Below are 18,799 nucleotides of genomic sequence, written 5' to 3'. Positions count from 1 at the left end.
CCTTGTTTACACGCCCATTTCACAACTCCCCCGAAAGGAAACATCATCCAAGGACCTCCTAAGGCCGCATATCAGACCGCTATTTGGATAATTAATGCAAAGGAATCCGAATTAAAAACTTCAGCGATAAAAGAGTCTGCGCAAAGAGAGAGCGCACAGAGCGAAAGAAGGGGAGAAAAGAAAAAGATAAAGAGAGCGAGCGCCGCTTCGTTGGGCTCCAAAAATCACATCGTGCAGCTCCCATTTGGAAAAATTGCGTCTCGCGACACAACGTGCGTCCAAGTCAGCGGAAAGTTTTTCGATTCGCGGCCCGGTTATTGAATTTGTATATGCGTTTGTGCGTTGAAAAACTCCAGTTTCTGTAGTTATTTGTCATCGGACAAATCGGCAACCATAAGCTAACCCATAAACCAATTTTATCTAGTGCGACCAGTGCTAAATATCGATTTTTTCGGCTAATGCGCGTCGATGACCTCGCACACAACAAAAACAGCAACAATTGAGAGCTAAAGCTGCAAGTACACGCAGAGAAACAACAAAAACGAAATAAAAGCACTCCAAAGCTGTGTCTAAGTTTTTAAAGTAAGCCAAACAACACAAACGCTTTACATAATTGCCCTAGTGCCAAAAGCGGCAGCCACAACAAAAACAACGAAGAAGAAAACAACGGCGTTGCAAGGGGGAAAACTCTCGATTGAAAGAAGAAGCAGAGGAGGCAGGACAAGAAGGCGGAGAAGACTACCCGAAAAGAGCGGCAGCCGAAAACCGCAAAGACACATGCTCAGATACCGTCTCGTGTCCACTCACTTCCTCAAGCAGCCGTAGTGTGCGAGCGAGCGAGACAGCCATACCCGTAGAGGGGGAACCGAGAACGAGCTCGAGAGCGAGAGAGTGTGGGTGTAACTGCGAATGCACTTGCAACTGCAATTCAGTGAGAGAGAGTGACAGCGAGAGCGAGCGATCGCAGGATACGATTGTGCTATAAAAGTGCGACAGGTGCGCTCTGCCTGCCCATTCACCGTTAGTCGTCGTCGGTAACTCATTCAGTTGTCGAGAGATCCTCTTTACATCCCAGAAAGAGGAAGGATCAAGGAGCGGACTAAAGAAAACGGGAGGAAACTCAAACTCGCCAGCGAGAAAGAGAGAGAGAGAGGGAATTCACATCCGATCCGGCACTAAAATCCATTCACAACGTATTCGCTAGGAGTGCTACGCCATTTGGGTCTGAGCTATAGTCTAGATAGCGAAAATGTGCAGAGATCGCGATATGAGTTTGTCGTAGATCAGCGCAACCGTCGTTACAAGGTCAAGAAAAAAATTAAGCTCAAGAGCGAGTAGAAAAGTGAGCGGGCAAGAGCCCAAGGGGCCCCGAAACAAAGAGCACGATTGCGTGAGATTGCGAAATCCTGGACCACCAGCAACCACAATAACCAGAGCTAGCTACCATACCAAAGTTAACAATAATAGCGAAAGGCCACAACAGCAAAATAATAGTTAATTTATCAATAAGGACACCGTCATCGCCTCCATTAACGAGTGCGCGTGTGAATCAACGGCAATGTGACTATCCTGCGACTCTGCATCCCAACGGTTCTAGCCGGTTCGAAAACGTATCTTAAGCTTCGGGCCAAGTGATTTCGCGTACCCATCGGTCTTCAATTCGATTTGTTCAGTCTCAGTCATCTTTTTTTCCACCACCAGTCGAACGGAAAACGACGTGCAACTGGCGAACGTACGGGGAAAAACCAGCAAGATTGAAGACTTTGGGAGAAATCTTTGGAAGTCCGTTAAGGCTTGCATTGTAAGTACTGCATTCAATTTTGAGTAATACTAAACATAGATCGAAAAGTGGAGTTATAAGAGGGATTATCTGCGACAGTCAAGTTATTTGGTATTATCGTAATAGATTTCAGTCTTTATCTTGCGTATTTCAAACCATTAACAATAGGAGGAAATACAATTGTGCAGGAAACACTTATTAATAGTTAATAAACACATTCTAGTGTTTAATACAGTATTCAGATTTCTAATCAACAGTGCGCGCCAGTAGATGGTACACAATTACCCACGAATATTTGCAAATGCTACGCTTTGCTCTAAACGAATTAGTTCCCTTCGTGGAAGTTACACAATATTTGTAAATAAACGAACGGAAAATTGTTTCTAAAGTATCGAATATGGTAAATAAGCCCATTATATTTCCGATGGGACGTCTTAATTTCCCGTATTTTCACACCTGTCCGCCACAATTGCCGTTTATTGTACATGTATTTACATAAACGATTGCCAACTGATTGCGAGGTGTATCATACACATACGTAAATAATACTTTGTTTATTTCTGCCACCGACGCGGCTTACAAAGAAATTAAAACATTTGGCCAGGGCAATGGAAAAAGTTAGCGAACGTAATAGGATCCATTGCATATTTTCAGACGCCTGCCACAAAGTTGAACAAACGCTGGGGATTTCTGGGGAAAAGCCCGTTGATACCCCCCTTGGTATCCATTTTATCGCCATGCATTCGTTCATATAGTTCATATACAGTTTATTTTTTTGCCCTGTGACAAAGGAAAATGTTATCTTGTTAGTGGTGCTACCGATTTTTCCATTACATTTCCATTTAATCGATCCACTTTGTGTTCTGTTTTCTGTTTCTGTTTCTACAAATACTGACTTTGAGTCATGCCACAAACAGTGGGCCCTACAGCTGAGCGGAAAGTTTTCCCTGCCGAAAAAGATGTGTCCCCCACCCATTTGCCTTATTTGTTATCAAGCGGTTTTGTCGTTTTGTTAATATAATATAGACCATTTTAGCGCTTTTCCTTTTGCCCCCCTCGGGTTTGTTGCCACCAAGCTAAGGGATTCGTCGTGACGTGCAACGAAAATTGGTTTACCGAGTATGTTGACCCAAAAAATTACCATCTTTATTGACAGTCAACGTTTGAATTTGTTTTTCATATATATGACTATAGTTGAACATAAGCCAATTAAGCTGTAGTCAATGCTGAAAGTATGCACCACATTTGGGAAGCCACTGTGTCCCGACGACGAAATTCAATTAACGCGTAAACTAAACAGATTAGCAAACAGTGTTTTTTTGCGTTTTTAGTCAAATTGTGCGGTTTCATCTATTTTTAGACATTGTTCGAAAAGTTCAATGTGTAAGAAATCAAGCGTGCGGTTATTTTTGGCGTTGTTTAAATTTCTATTTGGCATTCGGCCTGGTCCACTGATCGCCATATATAAAATTATCGTCTGGGATCTCTGTGTTTGCCCAGACAAAAAAACGCCACTTTCATCAGGGAAGTAGAAGAAGATATATCTCGGAATTATACATACAGAGAACAAAGTATGGATTTATTATAAGGGACTAAAATATTGCATATTGCATTCGCTTTATTCCGTTTTGAGCTAGTAAAACAGCACGTTTACTGCCTTTTTAAGTACAATTTTTAGCGTAAAGGCAAGAGATTATGCACCTTTTTGCAAAAAGCTTTGGTAAACAAGTTCATAAATAGACAGCTAAAAACAAATGCCTTAAATATTGACATTCCAAGATACTTAATTTAGAAACTTCAAGCTGAAAGCCTTAGTTAACAAGTGAATATCACTTAACTGTTTAACAAAACTGCAGTACTTTGTTTGCCACATGATCTTGTCGTTTTCCGATCTGCAGATCATTAATTAAAAAACCACGAGTCACCGCGCGGCGATTGAATAAGACAATCGGCATCCATTTGATGCATCCGCCAGGGTCGTGTGCCTCGATTGTGGGTCTCGTGACCAACTGTGCCGGGTGGTGGTCGGTCATGTGGCTGGAGTGTGTCTGGGATCAGTCGGCCATGTGACACCATTGGCTAGGAAGCGGATTCATTTGGCTAAGTAAGAAGATTGGCCTGCGTCGTGTTCCATCCGAAATTAAATGTTAAAATTAAAATGAAATCAATGCGAATAAATTAAATGAATCGGGGGGAACCTGTTCACGTTGAACGCAGCTCGTAAATTATGGCAACCAGCTTCGCATTCCCCTTTCTTCTGCCCCTTTGGTGGGTTTGATTTCATTTATAATACGCGTTGGCAAAGTTCACGAAACTGGAAAAAGAAATTTCTGATTGCTGTCGATATTTTTTATGAACTGCAGATGCCTTCATCAATTGAAATTTATTGATTCTAACGAAAGCGGGCAAAAATGAAGACGGCGCATAAAGAGAGCAGAAAGCGGAATTTGTAAGTTAATTGATGGAAACAGAAACATAAACAACAATAACAGCAGAAAATGATCAAGTGACTGCCAATAAAGTTATTACGTCACGCGGGGAAAATGAAGGATATGAACTTTGAACCCATGCACAATCTTTTCTGACATTTCTTGCTAACATTCTAACATCTTTTCCAGCAAGTTCGTAATTTGTTTTTCAGTTTTCCTGCTAACTTTTTGTCAATCTTAGCTGTTTGCTGTTTCAGCCGCGCTTCATTAAATTTTAGCGAGCTTCGCATTTGCATTTTGGCTCGAACCTGGTATTATTCCATTGGCATTGGCCCATAACTTGTTGGTTAGTCTCAAGTTTTCTACCACACTACGTTCCTTCTTGGCGTTGAAGTTGCGCAATCTTCGAAATTGCAGCCGAAAAACTCGAAAAAACACGTGACTGACATTAACCGATTTCGGGGTTGCGATGGGGGGTGACTTGTTTAGTCGATATAATAGCCCGTGATTGATGCCATTTGCTGCAGAAAGTTATGTTTGTCAGTCTTTATTTTTAAAAATAGAATTTGGCAAAAATAGAAACGCGTTTGCCTAGTTTCGGATCTAAAAGGCCACATATTATGATCATGCCTAGCCACTTGAGATGGCTGCTTGAAATTCCAGTAGCAGTACATAAATTAAATTCGCTATCAGTTTCGGTGAATCGGCTTGCCCTTATCTAATCTGTGTGATTAATTGTCGTTCAATTATAAACACACATTTGTATCCATTCGGGGCGAGTACGTGCTGTCAACTGTGTGCAACGGATATCTTTTTATTTTTCAAGACTCCGCCAGCTTGGCATTCCATTTCCCACTTTCGATGGGACTTTTCCGGCCTTGTCTTCGCTTGATGGAATTTTATGGACAATGATTGCACTGGCTGCAAACTGAAAGTGACTCATTTGGAAGCCAACTAAAAGTAGCTAGTAAAATAAAAAGTATCTGTAATTACCTCAAATCCAAGAAAACAGTTCATACGCCATTATATAACTGCCAAGACATCACAATTTCAGAAACCTAAAAACCTAGAATATTAATTAAATGCATAATTCAATTGTCTAATACCATTTAATGGATGAACAAGCTATAAAAACTGATATAGACTAGCGTTTTGTTTACGATTCAGTTGCCGAATTCCCGAGCCACTCGAATTGATGAAATGTCAACACGGCATACCACTAAGGTATATACTATCGAGAGTGCCACCGTCCATATCAAAGGCACAATTACGCTAACACTGTTTACCCACTCGATCCCAAAGTGGAGACCTAAAACCTCTCAATGGAGGTGGCTGACTAGGAGAGTAATATGTGGGGCCGGGGGACGACCTGCAGTCACCACCGGTTAAATTCCGGTTTCAACCGGCGCACGTCAGTCTGAAGCTGTTGTTATTTTTGAAGATATTATTGCCTGGTTACCAGGTAAATCCGACTTATCAGCTGGTGAAAATGGCTTTTCAATATTTGTACTCGAGTAATCATCGGACAGAGTCTCGACGGCCAGATATATTCGCACGGGCTTGTTAAAATGCCCAAAACTCGCATCTAGCACGCATAGTCGCAAATTGCGCATACGCGGCGTGGGCCAATTTTTAGCAACGCAGTGTGAGGCGACTCTGACGCGTTTCACCGCTGGAGCGGCGAGGCTGCGGTACATTTGGCTACCGCCAGTTCCAAGCTGAGGCAGAGCCGAGCTACAAAGCCCCCATAAATCCACATGCTATTGTACCCATGACTTTGTTTTCGTGGCATTCCGGGCGGTAAACATATTGATTTCGGCGCGTGGCTCTTTCAAAAAAGTGGACTGCGCGACCTTCGGGGCGGCGGAGGATTAGGTTAATTTATGGGCTTCCTGGCGGCACTCTTTGAAAACAATTGAACAGCGTTTAAATCTTAATTTATATATGAAAGTACCTTAAAAGATTTTACTTTGGTTAATCAATATGTAATTAGAGTTTGGGTGATTAAAGAATAGGTATATCTTGTGCAACTTTACCGCACATTTGTTTTAATCATTGCTAAGTAGAATGAGTTTGTTTCCGTGCTTTTCGTTTTCCTCACATTTATCTTTTCAATAGTTTTTCCTAACATATATTTGGCTTATTTAGCCTATCAGGCGGTCTATTGAATTATTATTGCCGAGTTGATTTTGTTTCCAAACCACTTAGACTCTAATCGTCTGCCGTCCATAAATAGTTCATGACGAAGGACTCTTATCGAGAATGTCTGGTTAGAAGGAGGTGGGAATCTGGCCACAGCACCTGCTTAGTCGCAATCTTTATCTAAATACAAAAAAACCGAAAGCGAAATTCGAATAAATGCCAATTCACTTGTGGGCTCGTGTCAGCTGTGACTTGTGGATTGGATTGGTGGTTTATTACGTATGGCTATCCATTTCGACCTTTTGACGGAACTTTTGAGTCATGCAGCTGTGCGGTTGCTACTCTGTAAACAATTACTGAACCGTTTTATTGCATAAACAATTGCGGAGAAGAGAAATCATAATGACAGCGATATTATTTCCAGTTCCGATGAGTAAATTGTACGATTCTCTGCTAGCCATTTAGCAAACAGAAGCTTGTAACGCATATATATAGATAGCATTTATGATCCTATATGCTATATGATATCCATTCGTTTTTATCGTGATTTGAACTTAATACCAGCGTACTTTAATTCTAGAAACAACACAAACGACAGCAGTTCGATTGAAGTCCAAATGCATTATCCATTATAAGGTGTCAGGCGACAGGCTTTCACTTGTCCCTATTTATTCGCCTACGAAAATCCCCCAAACTAATTCCCCTTTCCGCCGCAGCTTTTTAAGCAGTCTAATTAATTTGATAAAGAGCGAAGACCCTTCTTTAATGGGCCAGCCAATTGGAAATGATTTGCACGCGCCATTCTTTTATATCAAGTTTGGTTATCATTTGTTTTTATTTTTAAATTATTGAAATATGTAAAGTTATAAATAGGTATTTGGCTTTAATGCGACTGCCAATTGGTGGCTGTAAAATTTATCACGCATACGCCGTGTTGTTTTTTACATTTTACATGTATAATATAAATGTTTGCAGCATTATAACGGCAGTCTGTTAAGATTTATTTGAAATGGAGTGTGTATTTCAAATAGATTTCGAACTCAAAGGAACTTATGTATTTTCTGAGTGCATAATATTGTAAATATATATTATTTCGATATGTTCTGTCTCCCGCTGGCGACTGAACTCGATCACGTTCGCCATTGACGTCACTGTAGGGCGCGTGGATCTTAATTAGTGCGTCTCGTTTGGGCATCGGGCAGTTGACCGAAGATGCTCCGATATTTGGTTAACCTAGAGGATAGTGACTCAGGCAATTCCAGCTCGCACGCCTCGCAGCTGTTTTAATTTAAATACATACATGTGTGTACACACGTCGTGACATTGCACTTGAAATTTGTCTCTCGCATTTCGCATTTGTGCCCCTGCATATTTCTGTGATTATTTCCCGCTCCAGCTACCCGTTTTTGGCCTCGGATTCACCGAATCTGTGCGATCAATCGATCGATTTTGGATTCGCGTGTTGCTGAGGGCGTAAACAAGTGCATAAATTAATTCAAGCCATTAAGGCGGTCATATAGTCTAGAGCTGCTGCTAATTAGCAGGCCAGATTTATTTTTAACCCTACGGCGAACCTTTCGCACCCCGCCTATGCACATAAACCCACATCCAACCCCCCACCTGATAAGGAAGGTAAAGGTGGACCCGATAAAAGCCACAGTGGCTAAAAATGTCTCCTGTTGGTCTTGTTAGCATTCGCGAGTGTTGTTTACCAAAGCTTTCGCACCTTTAGCCGCCCCTCTCACTGAAACCCAACCCCCGCTCACCCCTCACTGCCTGCTATTTCCCGACAGATCGGATCGTATCGTATCGTATGGGATCGGGGAACTATATCACTGCGCGGGCGCACTCTCTCTTGCTATATCTTGGCCGCTCTCGCGGGATTTTCGCATATAATTCGCGAGGTCGGAGCGGTATGGGCTTAATAGTGATTCGGTGCGCCCAAAGAAAGCAACGTTGAGAACGTTACCTCCTTCAATAATTTTTGCTCGGCTGCGTCCGAGCCAAAAACCAATAGATACTTTGAGAAAACTCTAGCTAGAGAGCTGGCTAAATTATTATCGCGGAAAATCGCCAATATTGTGCAAAAAACTGAACAGCAACCAACAACATGTGAATTATTGATAAACTACAGGCCTACAAAGCAGTTGAAACACTTGAGAAAAAAAAGGCAGACAGCAAAGAAAAAAACGAGCAAAAACGTGAAAAGGAAATTTCAATTAGTGTTTATTGAAATTTATTAAGCGAGATTTAAGGCGTTGTCATTTTTATGATAGCTTTTATGAGCCCAACAAAAGTCTATTCAAATCAAACGCTTGTGATCAAAACTTAACTCTATCAAATTAATTGTGATAATAAATCTAGTTAGACTGATTAAAGTAGAGATTAGCCAACCAAGATGACGCCCAGGCTTATAACATATATTCTGGTAAATTTTACATTTTATTGGGTTACTTATATCATATTTACAATAATTATGAAATAACGCGCTTATCAATTTTCTATCCAAAATTTCATCACTGTGTTATATAAATCAGATCGAAAAACTTTAAAAATGATAATTGATAATATTTATAATTAATATAATTATTATATGGAAAACTCTGAAGAATCATTTGAGAAATTGGGTGTAGAGTAATAGATACCTATTTTAATTGTCTTACAAGTTTTTATAAAAAATAAGTTACTTTATAAAATCGTCTGCGAATTATATAAACTGAATATTTCATTATAGTTTAATGAAATCGTTTACTGATTTTGACGATGGTTCATGACGAGGCGGAAAAAAATGTGTCGAAAAGAATATTACTCATACGACACGGTGTATCGGTCACTTATTAACCCACTTAATTGTGCCAGGGAAACGACATTTCTCGGGCTGTTTAATTATTTATAATTTAAGTTTGAGTTCGTCACGGAACTCTGATGGATTTTTCACATTGTCTCACTGTGTTTCTCCGTTTCTCTCTCTCTCTTCTCTGTAGTGCGGCATGCGCCATCCCACAACTGGGCTGAACGAAGACGACCTGAGTCGTCTCACTGGTTCATCATCGTCGACGGCTTCGTGCGGCAGCGCAGCATCCTCATCATCGTCCTCATCCTCGTCGTCCTCGAATCCCGCTGACCGGCATGAGGTGGTCTGCAGTCCGGAAAAGCCAACGCCGACGGGCACGGAGAAGAGCCAACTGAACAGCGGCTTTAACTCCACCTACCTGCCGGAGATCATACATCCGGCTCCGGAATGGCAGAAGTCATCGCGCAAGCGCAAGGAGCGCCTGGACAGCACCTCGGCCTTTGGCCAGGATCGGAAGCTGCAGCGCAGCAACAGCGAGGAGCTGCTCACAGAACCGCCAGCCATCGTGTCTTCCACGGCCCAAGCGGCGGCCGAACTTCTGGAGGCCCAGTGTGAAGTTATTCGCCGGGTTTCTTCGGAGGATTTCAAGCGCACGGCCAGTTACGCCAGCTATCGGCAGGAGTTCGAAAGGGAGCAGGAGGAGTGCTCGGAGCTGGGTGAGAACAATGCCTCGTTGGCGAACCTGCCGACAGGAGAAGCAGCCAAAGAGCGTCCTCGTCTGGAGACAAGCCCAGCTCGCCAGCCACCAAAGGAGGCTAGCGATGACTCCGAGTGCGAGCACGAAAGGCGACGCAGCAGTGAGCGTTTCTGCAAGTCCCGCCAGCCGCCGGTGCGCAAGTCTGGGGTGGCCAAGAAGGGCGGCGGAGGCAGTGGCTCCAAGTATCTGCCATCCCGACGGGATGAGCAAAGCGCCTACAAGTACGACTTGTCGGCTTTGAAGTACGAACGCAGAGGTTTCATTAGCAGCAGGAAACAGCAGCAGAATCAAACACAAGCAATGCAGTCTGCTGCAGATCACAACGACAACAACTTGATAGACTTCCATCAGCAGCAGAAGGAGCTGCAGTCGAAGAGGAGCGCCAGTATTTCCCCCACACCCACCACGAGCTCCTCGGCGGGCAGCGATGACAGCACGCCTACTTCCAATGCGCCCGCGCCCATTAAGGCCAAACCCCAGAGGCAGCAGCAGAGCCTGGATCTCACCTCCGCGCAGGAGTCCCTGCCGTGGGAGCGTGGAGATGAACCGGCACCCATTCTGAGCAGAAGGTACGCCCACTCCCGACCACATATCGGTGGCAATCTGGATGCGGCCGCCAAACTGGCCAAGGTCATGCCATATCCCCAGCAGTTTCCCAAGCAGGCATCCACCGTGCAGCTGCACTCGGACATCACCGACATGGACTGCTGCCTGGAGCCCATGGATGCAGTGCGAGCGTTCAGTTCGCTGGAGAATATGCGAACCCGCGACGTTATGCAACAAGTGTTGCCCGCCATGATGGGTGCATTTCAAACGCCCGAGGATCGAGTGAAGGCCATCAACAGGCGCGTTACTGTGCTCAAGAAGAAACTGGTGCAGCTGGAGGAATCCCTGGAGCAGCGACTGGGCTACCGGCCATCGCAGGCGGAGCGATTGAACGACAAGTACATGAAGAACGCCCTGGCGGAGTTGAGCAAGCTGCGCAAGGAACGGCACGAGCTCAAGACTGATCCCATCGCAGCTCTGGGTCTGAAGGTGGGCAGCGGTGGAGGCGCCGGCATCGGTGGCCAGGAGGTTGCCAAGAAGCTGGAGCGCATGAAGGCCACCCTCGCTGAAATCGAGCAGGTAATTGAGATTTCCTTTAGCGGCTCTTCGTCGCTCTGCAAAATCACGAGACACGAAAATATTTTAGGACAATTAGCGAGTGGAACTGACGTCAGAAACATTTCCATATATTTATTTATATACAATAGGCAGATATCATATATTTATTATACGCAGATTGCCTCGACAACCTCCGTCTGCGGGTGACATGTTTAGCAATTTGGCAACAACTTTGATCTTGCCCCATTGTCGAACGGCACTTGGTACACATTTTTCGAAAACAAAATGTTGTTTTGGCTAGAATATGAAAATACATTTCGCGGTTCGTCGACATTTTATTCCCTGTCAGAGAGCTTTTAAGGGGAAAATAGGATAAGTAAGTGTAAATAGATCTATTAACTCGATGCTAAAAGGGTTTTGCAATAACATTTTGAGTTTATATTAAAGGAAATTTCATTTGAAGAAACTTATATAATGTAAATATTCAATTATTTTCTTGTCGTTTCTATGGCTTCAGTCGGACAAACCGAAATCGCGCATTCCAAATTAGGTTGTTTCATTCGCATTATAAACATATACGATATGAATTCAGACAAGCCTCCACATTCTCTATATTGACAAATTAATGATATATTTGTCATAGAGCGCGGCAGACAAACATTTCGCCCAAAAGGAATCCGCTCGAAATTGAATTTCTGCCAAGAAAACAAAGTGTGATTGGCTCTGGTGTGGAAATGGGCAAATGCCCAAAGAGCAGCCATCCAAGTGCTTGGCCATATGTACATATATTATTGTTATACTGTAATATGTATAATTTGTTTACCATACGGATATATTCCGCACTTGTTTCTATTTTTATTTGGCGCTTTGGCATCTTCTTTTTGAATGTCTGCCATTGTCGCTTGGTCATCGCCAGTCTGCCATAAACAAATCAAAAGTGGTTAATTCCATGTGCCACTGATTAATTGTCTTGTTTACCAATGTGGGTGGTCTTTATCAGTTAACTACAGGCTTCTGTTCCACTGATTGCCAGCTTTTTATCGTTTTGTATCGAATCGCAGTTGTCATATATTATAAATGTGATTAAAGCTGATTGTAAAAGTTAATTTACTAATTCCTATGTATCTATTATCTTGCAGAATCTGAACGAGAAACGCGTGAATGGCCATCGCTCTGAGCAGCTGGAGGATCTGAATGCCGACCAACTGGTGCAGGAGAAGAGCGCCGTGCAGCACGGACTGCTGTACTTTGAGAGCCTCTATGGTCATCCCATTACCAAGGAGGAGCGCGATGCTGCCCGGCCGCTCTACGATCGCTACCGGCAGCTGAAGCGTCTGGTGTCGCGCACTGTGATGTTTGGAGCGGGCACAGGGATACCCGAGTTGCCCACAATCCTGGAGCACGAGGCCATGGTGTTCGAGGCCACTTCCACACCGCTGCAGTATTCATCGAACAACAGCACAGAGACCACCAACTCGCCCAGCGACTCGAATGCCCCGAATACTCTGACCCAGAATGCCTCATCCGACGAGTCGACGACCACCACCACGTTGACGGGTCCGGCAACGGGAAATTCGGCCACAAGCCAGGAGAACCAGGCCGCCAGCGAGAATATCGCCGCACTGAGTGTGGACCAGCTGTGGGAGCAGCTAGATCGAGCCCGCGATGAGAAATCCCTGCTAAAATCCACCATTCGGGAGTACGAGTCGCTGTTCGAGGAGCAGAATGGACGCAAGATGCTCAAGCAGGATCGTCGCTCACTGGAGACGGAAACCTATGCCCAGTACAAGGAGAAGAAGGCCAAGGTCCGACTACTGCAGGCCCTGATCAAGAAGCATATTGGGCATTAAGCTACGGCTACAGATATCCTTCTTCCATTCATCCACGCATGCAAAACTATTTATTTCATACCCAACCAAACAAATACAGTCCTAGATCTATACAAATTACATGTAGTTTTTAGACTTATATTTACCATATATTCTATAATGATACATTTTATGAATATTGTTGATTCCTTATTGTTTTTTGAAAACATCTATTGAGTAATTGTAATAAAAGAAGATTAAATTTTATGAGACAAAACGAAAGAGGAGTGATTGAGAAAGCACACGCTAGACATTTGATTCACGGAATTGATATCTATGTGTAACCCAAGAATCTGCAATATATTTTCGCACTCTCCCCATTTGTGTTCTGTAAATCGTCATTGATGTTAAAAAATGACTTGGCCTGATTTGTCCCACTTCTGAAACGGGGAGCACACATTATTCGATTAGCTATAGTTTCGAACGATCTATGAGAGGAGGAACGCGTTGCAGTCGCAAATCAAATAGCTAAACTTTATAAATGTTGTCTAGTAGAATTGAACATTTTATATCGATATGCAAACCACTAGCAACCTATTAACCAAAATACCCGACATTATATAGTTGTGCTTTCCATTAAATGTTTCAGTGTGCAAATGGCACGCATCCACGCGCGAAAAATCGCAAACATCAGAGCATTTGAGAGCGTTCGTTGGAAGCGGAAGTTAAGTTTAGACGATCATAACGTTAGGTTCGTACACTGGCCGAAAAAGTCGGGCAATGAGTTTTGTGCAACAAGCAATTTGGTTTTTTTGAACGTGTATGCCAACTCGGCCCTAACCAACGCATACAATATATGAATATACATACATATATATATATTTACAATGATAAAGAATGTAAGGCCCAAGCCAAGCAAACACATATGTAACGTGTATTTGAACCACGTACTTATATATTTACATGTTTACATATACGAACATCCAAAGCAAAAGTATATACACGTATAGGACTCAACATTTACAAATTCAATATTCTTATATGTGGAAAGAGCAGAGCGTTATAATTATCTCCCAGCTAACTGAAGCGATTGAATGTCTATACATAATTTGTAATGCAAAATAAAATAAAATATATCACGTTATATTAAACAGTATCTTTTGAGTTTTTATTTGTTCAAATGGCTACAGCAGAGTCTAGTTTAGTTTGGAGTGAAATGGCTTTGTTCGATCTTCGCAATATACCTGCAAGAATAGATAAAATGTAAATTAGTTTCAGTACTAAAGGGTTAATCACATTGATGGAAATAAATGTGACTTATCAGTCGCGTGAGATGTCGACAGAGAAATTCAGCTATATGCTTGTCTAGGTTTTCATCAAGAAAAAAATGATAAGCTGGCAAGAATTAAAAACAAATACTTACCACAAAAGTTCAGCTGAATCACAAAGCCAGATGTCAGGTATTACCTAAAAGGAAAAATAACAATGTGGATTTAAAACAAATGGCGATATATTAACTATAACGAAATTAGTTATTTTGTCAGCTGAATATATCATCAATTATTCTTATGACAGGGATAACTGTTTGGCTTAAATAAGGTGTTCATCACATAATAATAGCTACTGTCTATTATTCAATTACATACTTAATATTACTGCGTTCATGAGGATTCAACAAATCAAAAAGACCGCTTTAGTTCAAGCCTAAAAAGAAAAAGTTTTAATTAATTTTGGTTCGTGCAATTTGGTTCCATAAAACTAAAAATATTTGTCTAGTTCAGTCAAAAATGGTAGCAACACACGTGAATTCAGGTATATGCTTGTCTATTGGTTTGTCATCAGAAAAAGGTAGGTAAATTTTAGGAATTAATTTTTCAATACACACCTTAGTAATATTGCAGGGTAAACAGCTTTTTTCCCTGATCTTCAGACATCTGTAAGAAAAATGAAAACAGTCTTAATAAACGCTTTTATTAAGTGACTTAAATAAAAATCATTGATTAGTCAGTATGTTTAACCAATCGACATAATTTCTCCGACTGGGGCGGTATCCTTTAGTCATCATAATATCTACATAACTTTACATATTTTTATTGATAGACCTACCTTGGAAATACATATTATAATCCACACCATCTTGGGTACTGCATATTATGAAAACCTGTAAATTAAAAAAAAAAACATATTTAATGAAAAGGAGGGTCACAATATTTTCCTCAGAAAAGTAATATGAGGTATCAGTAAGTTATTCCAATCGACATAATTTCTCCGACTGGGGCGGTATCCTTTAGTCATCATAATATCTACATAACTTTACATATTTTTAGTGATAGACCTACCTTGGAAATACATATTATAATCCAAACCATCTTGGGTACTGCATATTATGAAGACCTGTAAGTTAAAAAAAAAAAACTCCGTTAATAAAAAGAAAGGTCACAATATTCTCCTCAGTTATAAGGAATCTGAGGTATCAGCAAATTATTCCAATCGACATCATTTCTCCGACTGGGGCGGTATACGAAATCATCATAAAAATTTAATTGTGCCTCAAAATTAGTATTTTAAAGTTGACCTACCTTTAGATTTTAAGCCATCCTCAATCGGGTATTATTTTGTAATATGTTTGTATCATCAGCGAATCTGAAATATTAAAAGCAATATTATTAATAAGATGGTAAACATATAGTCAAAGATTTAAAAATATATTTTGTCAGATTATTGTATCATCAATTATTCTTATGACAGGGATAACTGTTTGGCTTTAAAAAGATGTTCATCACAAAGGCAATTTTTATAGGCAGCAAAAGGTAGGAAAACTAACCTTTATTAATCAGCAAAATTCCTTCGCAGCTCGATTTATATAGTGTGCAGATACCTGTAACAATAAAAACATTAATTATTGTCAGTCGAATATAGGAAAGTACTAATGATTAGAGTTTCATATATGAATCAGCAACTTTTATCATCAATTATTCTTATGACAGGGATAACTGTTTGGCTTAAATAAAGTGTTCATCATTGCCCATATGAAAGTCTTTTGTTAGTTATATGCTTACCATTTTTAGATTTTATTCATTCAATATCTACGATTTTCTTCCTGCGTTGCCTGTAAAATAAAGCAAAACGTTTTAATTTAAATTCGCCAAATTTTTTTAATGGTAGAGATTGTTGTTTTTGGCTCAGTCGGGTGAAAATCAACATGATTGTTCGGTTATATGCTTGTCTATTGGTTTGACATCACAGAACAATTATATTATTATTATAGTATAGAAATTTACATACCGTTTAACTAAGAAGTCCAAAACTCAGATGCCAATCGCAAAACAACGAGTGAACTTCAAAAAATATTTCTGTAAAGATAAATGAAAGATGTTTAAAAACATATTCGTAAAGGTTAAACATAATTCTTGCATGAGCATTCTATTCTTAAGTCAGCATTTTAGTTTTGCGTTGGATATGGAACAGTTCTCTTCATTGTTTATCAAAGCGAGCTGGGTAAATGTTTCATCATACTTTTTTAATATCTTCTTAAATCTTATTTACAATTACCTCATATTTCCGAATTTGACCGCATTTCTGTGTTCCATTGTTCTATAAATATAAGATAAATCGAATAATAATCAGTTAGTACTCAATGTGTAAATTTGTGATGATTTAACACTCGTTAATATATAATTGACTCAGTTTCTAAGGTGTAAGTATTCATCAAAGCTCTTCAAGAGTAGCAAATAATAATTAATCATCATTTTCACGTTTGGTTAGTTAACTTAAAAGAATTTATTACCCACCTGAGAAAGAGATCCAGATGTATCAGTGGATTGCATATTTTGTTTATTGGAGAACAGTTATGATTTGTGTCAACCATTTTCTGTAAATATATTAAGAGAAAAACATCTTTATAATAGGGGTTTAGGAAAAATCACATTTATAAGCGTATGATAAAAGTCAGCAAGATAATTTTTGCGTTGGATATGGAACAGTTTTCTTCATAGAAATCAAAGCGAGCTGGGTAAATGTTTCATCATACAAATATATAAATGCAAGTTTATAAACTATACTTTTAATTACCTTATTTTCTCATTATTCTCAAGCAGTCCGGCCAAGACCTCTGCATTTAATTCTGGAAATAAATTTAAATAGTTTAAACGTTAAAATTTATGTAAATCAATTTGTTAGATCTAATCTATTATAATTGAAGTCAGCAAGTTATTTTTGCGTTGGTTATGGAACAGTTCTCTTCATAGAATATCAAAGCGAGCTGGGTAAATGTTTCATCATACTAAATATGTATTACAAATATATATAATAATGTTATTACCTGAACATTTTTATTTCTCCGGAATTAATTAATCTGTCGAAAAGAGGATTCAGACATTACTGATCCGCGTCCCGAGGAATTTATAAAGCACTTATTCCCACTCATTATTTTTCCGCCTATCTGCAAACAGATAATTAAAATATTTTAACACGTTAAATAAATAAATTCTTCATGATATTTTCATTATTAAAATTTTACATCAGGTTATAAGGTGAAAGTATTCATCAATGACCTTCAAGAGTAGCAAATAATAATAAATCATCATTTACAAGTTCTATACCATTTAAATGTATGAAAAACCCACCTTTGTCACATGAGAAATCTCTTTCAATCCACTTTCAAATAGACCATCTGCAAATAGAAACACAACCTTCTTAATATATATATTAACAAATAGCGCTTAGCTGGTTGCAAGAGTCAAATCAGCAGTTTATTTTGCGTTGGATATGGAACAGTTCTCTTCATTGAATATCAAAGCGAGCTGGGTAAATGTTTCATCATTGAAATATGGAAGATTTCAAGCAACAATAGTTTACAATATGAATATGGTTAGTAGACTAGTACAGTACTATCGAAAATATTGGGATTTGAAATAAGAACCACGTGAAAGTTCATGCAACCAAAGAATATTTCCTTTTCGCATGTTTCTGGGATACTGTACGGGTATATTTTAAAATGAGCACTCGGCTATTCTATTGCAAACTATTGTTAAGTGAAGTTCAAATAATTTTAAGTCAAAACTAACCTTACTTTTGAGACACGTGTGGAGAAATTTGGCAGAAAGCCATGAAAACTGTTTTTTTCCATAATTATTTGTAGTTCCATTTCCTAATACCGCACAACATCCTGTAAATTAAAGAACCATATGAGTATATTGCAAGTTTATCACAAGATCGATCTGTCGGCAACTTGTGGGTTTTTTCTATCAGTATAAATAACCAATCAACACGTCTCTTCAGACTGGGGCGGTACGAGTATAATCATCATGTAAGTCTGCCTATTTTATACACTTTAACACAACGTTAGCTTACCCTTTTGTTAAATTTTAGCTGAGAATTTACGCAGAAAACGCGACCGTCCATTTTGAACGAAAAAAAGAAGTGGAAGAATGCACGTGGCGATGTGACCATACTACGATTCTGCAACGATATTGCATTTATCGAGCCTGTAATCGATAGTTATAGAGGGTAGTTCCAAAAACCGTGTGCAACGGAAAGTGTGAATAACTTGTTTTTTTATTAATCATTATTTACAGGTTCGGCATTTTAAATAAAAGTAAATGGGCTCATAACAATAGGCTTATTGAACTAATAAAATAGAATCCCTATTAAATTTGAATCTTATAAAAATATGTTATATATTATGTTCCTTATATTAAATTAAAATAGATAGAATCATTATTAAAGTTGGTGCGTATTAAAATATTGTATGCTGTAACAATCTTTATAAGTTCTTTTATGCACTTTGTTTTTATTTCATGCTCTCGACGCCAAACTCCTCGATCTCGATCACACTATTGTTTTTTTTAAGACTATTTATTTATATTTATACGCCGCTTACACTTAGTATTTAATATTTATACACCGCGTACACTTAGTATGTTATACTTATACACAGCTTACAATGCATTATTTTGTTGCTGTTTATTTTACTGCCCCCTACGA

At 39.7% G+C, this 18,799-nt stretch overlaps 1 protein-coding gene, 1 long non-coding RNA gene and 3 other non-coding genes across 8 annotated transcripts; 1 reads left to right on the top strand and 4 right to left on the bottom strand.

Annotated features, from left to right (window-relative positions):
- Positions 1-1,599: 1,599 nt before the first annotated feature.
- LOC6609671 (protein FAM13A) lies at positions 1,600-13,096 on the top strand. Of its 2 annotated transcripts, none has more exons than XM_032717164.1 (3): positions 1,600-1,801; positions 9,336-11,027; positions 12,146-13,096. In XM_032717164.1, the coding sequence occupies exons 2-3, from the start codon at positions 9,342-9,344 to the stop codon at positions 12,854-12,856; spliced, it is 2,397 nt and encodes a 798-aa protein (XP_032573055.1). In that variant the 5' UTR covers positions 1,600-1,801; positions 9,336-9,341; the 3' UTR covers positions 12,857-13,096. The 2 variants fall into 2 exon arrangements, with proteins under 2 accessions (XP_032573055.1, XP_002034329.1); XM_002034293.2 differs by lacking the exon at positions 1,600-1,801 and adding an exon at positions 8,276-8,779.
- Positions 13,097-13,950: 854 nt separating this feature from the next.
- Positions 13,951-18,270, bottom strand: LOC116800705. Of its 3 annotated transcripts, none has more exons than XR_004361567.1 (17): positions 18,167-18,270; positions 17,881-17,981; positions 17,440-17,486; positions 17,136-17,255; positions 16,886-16,937; positions 16,606-16,685; positions 16,367-16,408; positions 16,100-16,167; positions 15,874-15,923; positions 15,639-15,692; positions 15,394-15,457; positions 15,154-15,208; positions 14,921-14,975; positions 14,700-14,748; positions 14,461-14,518; positions 14,238-14,281; positions 13,951-14,058 (listed from the first exon to the last, which is right to left on the bottom strand). It is a non-coding gene; the product is annotated as an uncharacterized LOC116800705 (long non-coding RNA). The 3 variants fall into 3 exon arrangements; XR_004361568.1 differs by having other exon boundaries at positions 17,886-17,981; XR_004361569.1 differs by lacking the exon at positions 14,921-14,975.
- Positions 14,348-14,430, bottom strand: LOC6609669. Its single transcript, XR_048421.2, has one exon. It is a non-coding gene; the product is annotated as a small nucleolar RNA R38 (small nucleolar RNA).
- Positions 15,521-15,603, bottom strand: LOC6609664. The gene has a single exon (XR_048416.2). It is a non-coding gene; the product is annotated as a small nucleolar RNA R38 (small nucleolar RNA).
- Positions 15,760-15,845, bottom strand: LOC6609663. The gene has a single exon (XR_048415.2). It is a non-coding gene; the product is annotated as a small nucleolar RNA R38 (small nucleolar RNA).
- Positions 18,271-18,799: the final 529 nt, after the last annotated feature.

The sequence above is a fragment of the Drosophila sechellia genome, chromosome 2R (assembly GCF_004382195.2).
Source record: "Drosophila sechellia strain sech25 chromosome 2R, ASM438219v1, whole genome shotgun sequence".
Lineage (NCBI taxonomy): Eukaryota > Metazoa > Arthropoda > Insecta > Diptera > Drosophilidae > Drosophila > Drosophila sechellia.
The sequence above is the reverse complement of the archived record's forward strand: the minus strand, read 5'-3'. Positions and strand labels throughout refer to the sequence as shown.

Coding starts and splice junctions, on each gene's coding strand:
- LOC6609671 (XM_002034293.2), top strand. CDS start 8,750: ATGACGCCCAGGCTTATAACATATATTCTG. Junction 8,780..9,335: donor GGCTTATAACATATATTCTG/GTAAATTTTACA, acceptor TCTTCTCTGTAG/TGCGGCATGCGCCATCCCAC. Junction 11,028..12,145: donor CCCTCGCTGAAATCGAGCAG/GTAATTGAGATT, acceptor ATTATCTTGCAG/AATCTGAACGAGAAACGCGT.